Genomic DNA, 11,609 nt, shown 5'->3' with positions numbered 1-11,609 from the left:
TAAAAAAAACAACAAAAAAAAAAGTCCCGGGCTGCGCCAGCGCGCACTCTGCAGCGAGATGACCTCATCAAAGTCATGCGTCAGGGCCTCGACGGTGTTATCTCAACAGCAGCCTTGTTGGATTTGATCAGATTAACTTCTTTATTTGGGCTCGTCCTTATCGGTTCCCTAGTTCATGCAATGAATGCTGGTTTAGTGTTTAAAACGTGTCAAGTGTACAACTGAACGCAGGGTGGGATATTACAAAATAACCTCAGAAATGAATTGAAAATAAACATATTCCCATTTCTCTTTAACCTAAGACTGTGTGTGCACGCTCAAAAATCCCAACATTACATGAAATCGTAACGAGGAAAAAAAAACAACTCCACACACACACACACACACAGACGTCTATAACTAATTCCAATAACAAGTAAAATAACCTAAATAGTCTATTTGCCTTCAACCAAACCCTCTAATATATACTTGTAATAAGGAATAAGCTGTAACCATTTACCAAACCATGCGAGGACACTAAAGAGGGGCCTTGACGCACCCTTCTATGAACGCAATTCAAGACCGCTCAGACTTAACATAAAATCACACACCCTGGTCGTCAGTAATCACATGTCGTGCCCATATACACCTGTTTAAACTGTTTATTTCTGAAGTTGTTTCTTTGCAAGTGACGAGACTCCTCCCAACATAAAAACAAAAAGTTACAAAAATTGTCTATGTATTCAAAATCATGTGTAAGAGACTTCATAAAAAACAAACATGAGCACATACATACACGTACAGAAGTGAAAGTAACATAAAATTGGCAAACTATTGACCCTGTGATACTCAGCATTGGGTGCATGCAACCTGACAGTAACTGTAGAATATCTACAAAAGTCGAATTAAAGAACGATAGCATCTAACAACTTCAAAACACCAACAACTCCTGCACAAAACAGCATTGTGTGCGCAACCATTGATCACTGTTAAGTGGGTTAGACAAGACTCCTGGCTTGATTTGTGAAGGTGTGTAAAGGTTCACAGTGTATTATGACAGCAGGATCCCCCAACAAACAGTTTCAAGCAAGACCATATATTTTGGAACATACAAAATAAATTTTATTATCCATTCTCTTCATGTCTACATCATATTAGAATTTCTAGACACTGGCATTGTGAAATAACACCCAAATTAATTCTAATAATCCTGACAGGTGCAACAGTACATTTCTGTCAAGTCCAGATGTCAAAAATGAAGGTGAAAAGCAATTTAATTCTTTTTTTTTTTTTCCTCTCTCGTTTTCAAAATAATAATAAAAAAAAATAAACAGGGAAAAAAAAGGAGGGTGGGTGTGGGGGGGGGGCGGCGCCGGCACGGCGCCGGCTTTTTTCGGCGAGAGCCCGGTGCGTCATGGCCATGAGCACACAACACGGCGAGGAGGAGGGCGGCTTCAGGGCTGGGCCCCGGTGGCCGCTGAGACCTGCGGGGCCAGAGTGTTGGGGGCAGAGATGACGGGAGATCCAGCGATGTTAGCCAGCGGCTGCGAGGAGGACATGGAGGTGATTCCTGGAGGCAGAGAGGGGCTTTAAGGTCAGTCCCCGAGGTACGAGACATGTCGATGACGTGACGTGACTTGGGGAGGAAAATAAAAAATAAAAAATTGCGGGGGGAGTTTGGAGGACCGTACGTGACTCACCTGCCATCATACTGGAGGAGCTCACGGGCGTGGAGCTGGCAGCCATCCCTCCAGGAGTGGCCCCCCTTCCCTGATCTTTGACGATGGGATCTGGAAAACGCAAACAACAAGCGACATGTTAACAGAGTAGCTGACGATTCACGCCCTGAAAAGAACAAAGGATGAGTAAAATTAACGCATGAATCAAAATCAGATTAAAAAAAAAAAATGTGATATGTCAAATGATGGAATAGAAAAGGGGAACTTACAGAAGTAGGGATGATCCATGGCCTCCCGGGCTGTGAGGCGGGCTTGATGGTCGTAGCGCAGTAGTTTGTCGAGGAAGTCCAGGGCCTCTGTGCTGACCAGATGCTGGTTCTCACTGTGTACAAACCTCTCCCACCTTTTACGGGAGTGTCTAGAAAAAAAAAAAATAATAATAATTTTTTTTTTTTTTTAAGAAAATGGCCGAGCGACGACATTATTTACCGTGCGGTACGAAGCGAAAGGCTTCGGCATCATTTCCCGAAAAAGCCTTGGGGTTTACCTTCCGAGAATGTCGTTAAAACGCGGATCCAATTCAATGTTGTACTTGTCGATGTAGTCGTACAGGTCCTCTGTGCCAAGGACTTTCGCGATTCGCACAAGCTATGTTAAAATGGGAAACATAAAATAAGGTAAATTAAAGCTAAATTAGAGGTAAATAAATGAAAAACAAACAAAGAAATGAAAATTACAGGAGTTTCTCAATCATTTCAATGCAACGCTTCATGAGTAAACCAACTGTTTTAAAATAGCACGTCACCACATTTTTTGGTAAATCTTGTAATTGAAATATTGAGTTTGGTGCTCGTTTTAATCCCAACAACAGTCTAGCACAGCAGTGATCTTTTCATTCAACTCCTTTCCCCTACCTGATCGTAGTTGTCGTGCCCGTGGAAGAAGGGCTCCTTTCTGAAGATCATGCTGGCCAGCATGCACCCCAAACTCCACATGTCCAGGCTGTAGTCATACATCTGGAAAAAAAAAAAACCCCATAAGAGTGATGAGTTAAAAAAAAAAAAAATAAAAAAATAAAAAAAAAAACCACACATGCAGCACGTCTCGAAATGAATCCCTTCATCATCCTAAATGTGTTGCACGCTGTAGGGGCCTCACCTGATAGTCTACCAGCAGCTCGGGCCCTTTGAAGTACCTGGACGCTACTCGGACGTTGTACTCCTGATTGGGGTGGTAGAACTCTGCCAAGCCCCAGTCGATCAGGCGGAGCTGAATGTTTAAACATTTTAAATTAGATTTAGTTCCGGGGGGGGGGGGGGGGGGGGGGGGGAGTAAATTGGCTGGTTTCACGAGCGGCAACACAGCGCGGGCGCGTCAACAGGGCTTCACCTTTCTGTGTTCATGGTCGATCATTACGTTGTGTGGCTTCACATCTCTGTGCATAATCCCCATACTGTGGCAGTAATCCAGGGCCTGGAGGGCCAAAGATAAGAGTCAAAGGCAGGTACAACACACCCGACGCTCAAACTAAAAATCACCGTCGAACTAAAAAAAACCGGACATCCCACTGAAATAAAGAATCGATCGCAAATTGAAAAGCAGCATCGGGGTTCCTCACCTTCAGGATTTCATACATGTAGAAGCGTATGTCGAAGTCGGAGAGGGTTTGATACAATTGCTGGGAAAAAAAAAAAAGTTCAATAATTAAGTCCTGAATCAAATCAAAATGCAAAAAATATTATTAATAATAATAATAATAATAATAATAATAATAATAATAATAATAGCACCCATGTGCCCAGCATGCTGACAACACAGGTTTAAAAAAAATAAAAATAATGGCACCCACGCCTACCTTAAAGTCTGTGTTGTTGACATGTTCAAATACCAAAGCAGGAGTTCGGGACTAAGAAGAGAGGAGAAAAAAAAAAAAAAAAAAGAGGCAAAAGATTATGGGTAAATACTTGCCACAGTGTCCCAATAACTCAAGGTTGTAAAACATTAGAACGCGGCGACCTTACCACAGGATCCTTAACGATATCTAACAGCGAGATGATGTTGGGACCACCCCTCAGGTTCTCGAGGATCTTGATTTCTCTCTTGATTTTCTTTTTTTTTACCGGCTGGAGACAGACATTTGTGTAAGAGACAAGGCGCGTCCATTTAAAACGGCCAAATTCTTATACTGTTACTTTAGCGTCTAACATTTAGAGTGTCCAGGATGAAAAAATAAAATAATAATAATAATATTAATAATAAAAAAAACAATATAAATACCTTAAGAATTTTCACAACCACTTTTTCATTGTTCGTGATGTTTATGGCTTCAAAAACTTCACTATATTTCCCTCTGCCTAGTTTTCGGACGAGTTGATAGTCGTCCTGGTTCCTGGAAAAAAGAAAAGTGGAAAAAAAAAGGTCAAGAAGTCCCGGTCAGGTTTGGCAAATGGGCCCGTCGACAAAGTGAAGCCGTGGAAGAGCCTCCTCACCCCCATTCAACAACGTGGGACTCGTAGTCCCAGTATTCCCGAGGCCTCTGTGTGTTTACGTCGGGGTAAACTCGGGAGCGGCTTGGAACGGGGCCAGACATTCTACACAAGGTCTTCTCAAATTCTCCTGGTACCAAGGAAAAAAAATTAATACATTCAGTTTGAACATAAAACTGCACACATCCATTTTTTTTTTAATAAACACTCATTTCTGAACGACACAAATCTCTTCCGATCAATTCCCAAAAAGGTTACCTTGGAGGATCCCTCCAGGATGATGGTTTCGGGAGTTTGGACAGGGGCGGTTGCGATGCCTTTACGGTAAGAAATCTACACGGACATAAAACGTCTGTTATTAGGTCCAAATAACCATAAAAACGCTCACAGTGAAGCATACGAGAATGTGTGAATGTCGACCATGTTGAGAAAATGATGAGAAAAGGAATAAGTAGGAGGGCAGAGATTATTAATTAATAAAATAAATAAATAAAAACTATGATATATATAAGTATGTAACTCTAGGCGGGTGATCCCACACGGTCCACGGCGAGGCCGCTGTTAAACCTGTGATGTGTGATTTTATTACGTCGCCTTTTCTTTATTTTTTTAAATTTCCCTTCTTCTAAATAAAGTGTTTTATTCCTCTGCTAAGACAGTCGAGTCGAACTCGGGCACCCAACGTGCCCGACGGATAAACTTGCACGGGCTCGCGGAGCTCATTTGCATTAACCCAAATATTTAGAGATGCACAGAGCCCCGCGGCGGCGGTGTTGGTGGTGCTGCTGGTAGTGGTGGTGGTGGTGGTGGTGGTTCTGTGCAGTGTGACGGAGGACCTGGGTGCGGACGGGGACATCCAAGCAGTCTAATCGGGGGGCACCGGGTTCAGCACGGTCATCACTGGGGTCCGCGACACGGCTCCTCCACCTCCTGTCGGAAACAAAGTGGGGAGGAAAGAAAAAGAGGGCGAAGCGTTCAACTCCTCCGTCCGATTGGGCTCTCGGCGAGCCGCTCGGCCACGGAGGGAGCCGCTCGGTTTGCCGCCGGGTTGGGTCGAGGTAACGCACTGGCGGGGCTGAGCCATCCCTTACTCCTCCCGAAAATAGTTTCTTCAGGTGGAAGGGCGCAAACTGTGGACGGCCAGGAAATCTTTCAGCCCGACTGTCGCCCAAATTGATCTTGGCGGAGAAAGGCAAAAGCGTGAATCGCAAAAAACAGGTTTCACCGCTATGGTGTAATTTGACGGGGTGTTAAGGTGTAAATCTGTCACGTTCGACATTAATTATTTCCATTCCAAATGGCTTTGATTTTGGTGTTATTTTTCAGTTTGGGTGGAAGAATCACTCTTTTTGCCGCAAAGACGTCGACTCCTCTTTAAAGGAGTCGTTCACCAGAGGGGACTCGTTCTGGAGCCTCGCATCACTAATAGGAAACTCTTCGTTATTATTAAACCAACTGCACCAAACTAGGTCAACTAGCCCCCAAAACAGCTTTATAACACGAATGGCGCCGCGGCGCCTCCGTGTGTGGATCCCCGTGGCCCCAGATTGTACACGCCACACGTTTCACACCCCGACTAACCAGAGCTGGTACTTTACGGCCGGTGTGGGCTCCGGGGCCTTCACATTAACTAGTTGAAGCTAACCAGTTAGCGAGCTGGCTAGCCGGACAGCTGGTCGGGAGCTAGCGCTAGCTAGCCCACGGAAAAGCCGGGTGAAAATTCGGGCGCTAATGCGTCGCTGCTGTCGCGGCGGAGAACGCTACTCGATGGCGAGAGGTGGAAACCCGACGCGAGATCCGTATTCGACCACCGCCCGGGGGCTAGCACGCGTCGAAAGTCCGAAGCGGTGTTAACATGGCTAGCGGTAGCAGCGGCTAGCTGGCTAGCTGGCGGGCTAGCTGACAACGCCTTCAGAAAACATTCCGCAAACTGTGTGATCCGAGAGCGGCGCGGCGGCGCGGGGACCTGCGGATACTCCCGGCGCCCCCCCCCAGCGTGTACACTTCGACAGGGCGGGGGGTTTCTGGGCATATTTACGGTGAAATAACCAGATTTATTTTTACCTCTCAACGTTGTTGGGATGTCAATATGGCGATGCCTGGGATCAAGAAGCTTAGCGCACGGAGCCGCTCTGTCCTGAAGAGGGCGCTGTGCTGCTCTTCTTCATGGTGGAGCAGGGAGCGCATGCTGCCCCCAGCAGGTCTGCCTGTCTGTCTGCCTGTCTATCTATCTGTCTGTCTGTCTGTCTGATGGAATGGATAGATAGATAGATAGACAGACAGACAGACAGGCAGACAGGTAGACAGATAGACAGATAGAACGGCCAACAGACAGATATCTCGTCAATTTGATTCAAGTCAAAGGACTTTATTAACATTGAGAATATTTGACCTTAAATTAAAGTAGAAAAATAAACAAACGGATGAGGAAGAGTTCAAATAAACACAGTTAAATGTAGACGCTATTAATATATAAATACAAATACAGACTAAACAGATACATACATACTGAAATGTGTAAATATTGGACTTAAAAATCGGCCCGTCTATCTATCTATCTATCTATCTATCTATCTATCTATCTGTCTATCTGTCTGTCTATCTATCTATCTATCTATCTATCTATCTATCTATCTATCTATCTATCTATCTATCTATCTATCTATCTATCTATCTGTCTATCTGTCTGTCTGTCTGTCTGTCTGTCTATCTATCTATCTATCTATCTATCTATCTATCTGTCTGTCTGTCTGTCTGTCTATCTATCTATCTATCTATCTATCTATCTATCTATCTATCTATCTATCTATCTATCTGTCTATCTATCTATCTATCTATCTGTCTATCTATCTGCCCGCCCGTCCGTCCCTCCGTCCGTCTGTCACCTACTTAATTTAGTTGATTAAAACCCTCCATGTTGTTATTGTGCATGAACATCCACAGAAAACAAGACACAAAACAGACAGTAACTGGAGGGAGATGCCCCCCCCCCCCTTCCTGTCTTCATTTAAAAACCCTCTAATTACACAGGAAAGACCACCGGCGCGTTCCCACCCGCCGGCCACCTGTGACGCACGCCACAGACAGTGGCTTTTATTTTGGGCAGAGCCCCCCTCTTCTTTGCATGGATGTGATGAAAGCACCTTTGTGGAGGGGTTTCGGGGTCTGATGTCAATGTGTTCCATTCAGGGTTTGGGGAGCGGAGAGCTATAAGAGGGAGAAGACGCCGACCCCCCGCCGCTCTGCCGCCGCTGGTGACCCGCGTCCAGGATGAAGCTGTGAGTTTGCTCTTCGTATTCATATCAGTTGCGCCGTTTGGGACCAGGTGTATTGCGTTGACCTTTGACCTCGTGATTTTTTTCTTTTTCTTTCTCCGTTGTAGCCCCCTCCGTGCGCTGGTATTCCTTGCCCTAAACGCGGCTGTATCAACGGCTCCAATAAGAGGTGAACGTGTTCAAATATACAATAATATGATGAAACATTGAATCGTAATGCATACAGTTCAGAGTCATCTCAATAGTCACACACGGGGGCATTTGTCCTTGTTCTGTTTTCAAGGTCGCAGAGAAAGCGTGTTGAGCTTCTTACAAGGTGAGACCCTTCAGGTTTAAATTCCCTGCAACAGTTTGTCTGCTAATGCTGTTTAGGCTTTTCAGGGATGAACACGGAATAACAAGTAGGTCCAGCTAGATGCCATGTAAAAACAACCCGTCAATTACGTGTGTGTGCATGCGTGCGTGTGTGCATATGTGTGTGTGTGTGTGTGTGGGTGTTGTGTGTGTGTGTGTGTACTGTGTGTGTACTGTGTGTGTACTCTGTGTACTATGTGGAAGTGATTTGGTGGCTCCAGTAAAACTCTGAGATCAAAGATGAACAGAAAGAGCTTGTTGTTGTTGTGTCGGTGTATGAATATATTTCTGTTGTAAAAAATGTAAATAAATGAAGTGTTCCCGTTTTTGTCCAGCACACCAATAATCACAAACCCATCTTTATTTTTCACAGAGTATCAAGTCAGTACAACCACACCTGCCAGAGGAGGAAATTCACAAGGTCGCCAAAACTATATTGTTTTTTTATTTATTCGTTTTCATACACTGTGTATATATTATATATATGATATGACATTCTGAATATATGTGTGTGTGTATATATATATATATATATATATATATATATATATATATATATATATATATATATATATATATATATATATATATATATATATATATATATACTGTATATGTGTGTATGTATGTATTATATATAACGACCTGAATGGGAAAATTAGTTGAGCAGCTTATCATTTTGAGTTCCAGAGCTTTGTGATCATCATCCTTCATTCACAGATAACTCAGACGCTCAATCCCCAGAGAACGACTTCTCCGATGAGGTAAAAGGTACGTGACAAAAGAAACCCAATAACTGCAAACACGAAATCCGTTGAAAATGTCTCATAAACAGGATTTCCTAACATTTTTTTATGTCATTATTTCAGATCCAGGACTTGCTGGAAACAACACCAGCGCTGAGAGCAGAGGTACGGTAACGCTCAACGTATTGAAAGCGGTCGATTGTCGATTTTGTCATCGATTCTCTTTAAAATGAAGCGACGGCTCCCCACGTCTCCCCAGATGACTCAAGGGGCAGCGACGAGATCGCTGCTCCCCAGAACGCGGAGAACCCCAGGGAACGAAGCGCGAAGGCGGACACCGCGTACAAGAGCGTTATCGGGGTCCCAGACGGGTACAGCGCCGAGCAGGGCGCGCACGGTGCAGGGCGGACGGCGCTCCGATGCCGGGACGTGGGCATCGGAAACGCTCGTCCGGGAGGGGGTCGGGCCCGGGTCCCACACGGCGGGGAGCGGCTGGGTCCGGACAGCACCGAGGGCTTCCGCGGCAGACCTGCTGCTGGAGGCGACAGCAGGGACTTCGTGGACCCTGATGGTACTAGAAAACTTATTATATATGGAAATAGCAAAAAAAAACCATTGCTCTGATAAAAGTAGGATCTGGGAAACTAAAAATAACATCAACTGCTCGTTTCATTCCCGTCACAGAAACAAGGGAATTAAGCAGCGCTGAGAGGTATCCAACAGGTGAGATAATGCTTTGTGGCATTAATCAACGTTAAAAAAAAAAGGCTGTTTGGTGAAATTCCTAATTTGTCTTCCTCTTTTTGCTTTAGTTCCTCTTAAAGTTCCCGGCTTGTAGCCGGCCTGTGCTGTGCCAGTGGACCGGTGCCGTTCCCTCGGTGTCTGCGGAAAAGATCCGTCTCCCTTCGACCCTCGAAGCATCATTTGATCCACTTTGAATAAATGACATTTGTTATATTTGCTGCTTGTCCGTCCTGTTTTTGTTCCAGAGGGTGAGTCTATAACGTGACCATGAGAAGTCCTTCATTCACTGCTGTCGCCGGTCAGTTTAGGGATTTCCAGCTGGTGACTCACTCACATGATCAAAATATCTCAACAGACATCTTCATCCCAGATTAGATTTATTGTTTTAACACAGATTTTTGAAATTAAAGAAAGGAATAAAAAATAAAAGAAACAATGGAAAAAAATAATGTTTTACACTAAAAGCTTTTCATCGTGGGTCAGTTAAACAGGACAAACGACCACAGCTGTTTAACACAGAGAGTGATACAAAAATTGTCAAAAAGATAAAATAATACATTATATATATATATATATATATATATATATATATATATATATATATATATATATATATATATAGTACAATAAAGTCAGTCATTTGCCCTTGGCCCCAGGCCCTTATACTTTGCTCGACCGAAATGGTATTTGGAAATCAGATATATTTTCGCTTTTTAGTTGACATATTCTGATATGTGGCACACTAATTATTTTCAGATTTTAAGCTCCCAATTTCCAGCTTTTATCACAATATATGCTACAGAGTACATATACAGAAACTGAGAAAATGCATTTATTTTCCTCACAAACCAGAATATTATGATAACACACCGATTACAACTAGATGTTTTAAACCGAATGTGAAGCTTTACAAAATGGGGGGATAAATACAACTGTGGAGCCGGTAGGGCCTATATGGAACATTTCCAGGTGGTAGATAAAACTTTATTGTCTGTGGAAGCCAAGTCATCCTGGCCAAGAGGTCACACCTTTGTTTCACGTTCGTCCCAGTTGTTGGAGGTTGCTGTACACCTCCGTCTGCACTCCATATAGTTCCTAGGGAGATGAAACACATTGAGAAGGCACAAATATCCAGAATCTCACTTTATCAGGAGCTTTACCAGGGTTTTACTATCACTCCGAAATGTGGAGGTCTCCAGGTTCTTTTCTCAAAACATTTGCGACGGATTGTTTCCCCCCCCCCCTCTTCCTTCATTCCTCGTGTAAGAGAGTTTTACCTGATAAGGAGACTCTGTGACCTCCGGCATGTTTTTTTGTGTGGGTGTTTGCTTTTCTCTGCCTGTGGAGAATTTAAAAAGGAAAAGGGTGCAGGGATCAATTAAACAGCACCAAGCTATTCACACACACACACACACACACACACACACACACACACACACACACACACACACACACACACACACACACACACACACACACACATACACACACACACACACACACACACCTCTCACCGTTGGAATCACAATGGCTTCTTTTCTTCTGGTAAATTGCAAAACACATCACAGAAATGATGATGAGGAGGGTCAGGATGATATCACACACAACCACTGCTACGACCGACCCCATTTCTATTCGGAAACAGGAACCACATTCTGTAAAAGAAAACGTTTAAAAGTATATTTTCTAAAATGATTCGCTGTCTTGAAGGAACACCGCAATCATCAGTACAATATTGGACTACGATACCAGCATTACTGCACGGTCGACACTCACCAAGCGAAGGACCCGCTGCACAAAGAGCTCTGGACATCTTCCTGCGGCCGGAGGGTTCTTTTAGGGAAAGAGAAATGAGGAGAGATTGTTTGGGGTCATGAGGGTGGGACCCTCAGGCAGCGGTGCATTCCAGTGGGTTCCATCCACAAGAAGCCGCTGTGCTGGGAGGGGACTTCAGGGTGTAACTTTAAGAATAACTCTGAGAAATTGAGGAAGCTGCCTGATGTCACGCTCACATGTGTTTGGCTCTCTCCAATAACAATATAAATATGAACAGGATTATTATCAATCATAATAAGCAATAATGATTATAATATATAAATAACAACTATTCATTATATTTTTAAAATTTATTCTAGGATGTCGATATCCAAAATAAAACCAGTTAGTCGTGTGGAAATGAGACATTTGAGTTTAATAAATTACAGTCGGTTTCATATTTTCAGCGGAACAGCATATTTCCTCATGACCTACAGTTTGGGGCTGTGGTTTGTTTTTTCGGTCCGTCCTTCGAGCCTTTGTTTAACCAGAGTGTTATCCGAAATGAAAATCTAACTTCTCAGCAAGAAG

The 11,609-nt window shown here is 43.7% G+C and overlaps 2 protein-coding genes across 2 annotated transcripts; both read right to left on the bottom strand.

Moving 5' to 3' along the window:
* Positions 1–625: 625 nt before the first annotated feature.
* Positions 626–6,295, bottom strand: LOC307234380 (casein kinase II subunit alpha-like). Its single transcript, XM_080006076.1, has 15 exons — positions 6,209–6,295; positions 4,981–5,074; positions 4,403–4,477; positions 4,148–4,274; positions 3,936–4,047; positions 3,680–3,781; positions 3,514–3,564; positions 3,277–3,336; positions 3,048–3,131; positions 2,817–2,927; positions 2,573–2,674; positions 2,206–2,306; positions 1,928–2,076; positions 1,680–1,769; positions 626–1,549 (listed from the first exon to the last, which is right to left on the bottom strand). The coding sequence occupies exons 4-15, from the start codon at positions 4,246–4,248 to the stop codon at positions 1,434–1,436; spliced, it is 1,179 nt and encodes a 392-aa protein (XP_079862202.1). The 5' UTR covers positions 4,249–4,274; positions 4,403–4,477; positions 4,981–5,074; positions 6,209–6,295; the 3' UTR covers positions 626–1,433.
* Positions 6,296–10,259: 3,964 nt separating this feature from the next.
* tyrobp (transmembrane immune signaling adaptor TYROBP) lies at positions 10,260–11,204 on the bottom strand. Its single transcript, XM_080005847.1, has 4 exons — positions 11,040–11,204; positions 10,778–10,918; positions 10,541–10,602; positions 10,260–10,358 (listed from the first exon to the last, which is right to left on the bottom strand). Exons 1-4 carry the CDS (start codon positions 11,074–11,076, stop codon positions 10,299–10,301), a joined length of 300 nt encoding a protein of 99 aa, XP_079861973.1. The 5' UTR covers positions 11,077–11,204; the 3' UTR covers positions 10,260–10,298.
* Positions 11,205–11,609: the final 405 nt, after the last annotated feature.

This window comes from Zeus faber (genome assembly GCF_960531495.2).
Source record: "Zeus faber genome assembly, chromosome: 8".
Classification (NCBI taxonomy): domain Eukaryota; kingdom Metazoa; phylum Chordata; class Actinopteri; order Zeiformes; family Zeidae; genus Zeus; species Zeus faber.
This window is presented reverse-complemented; position numbering and strand designations above follow the sequence as displayed.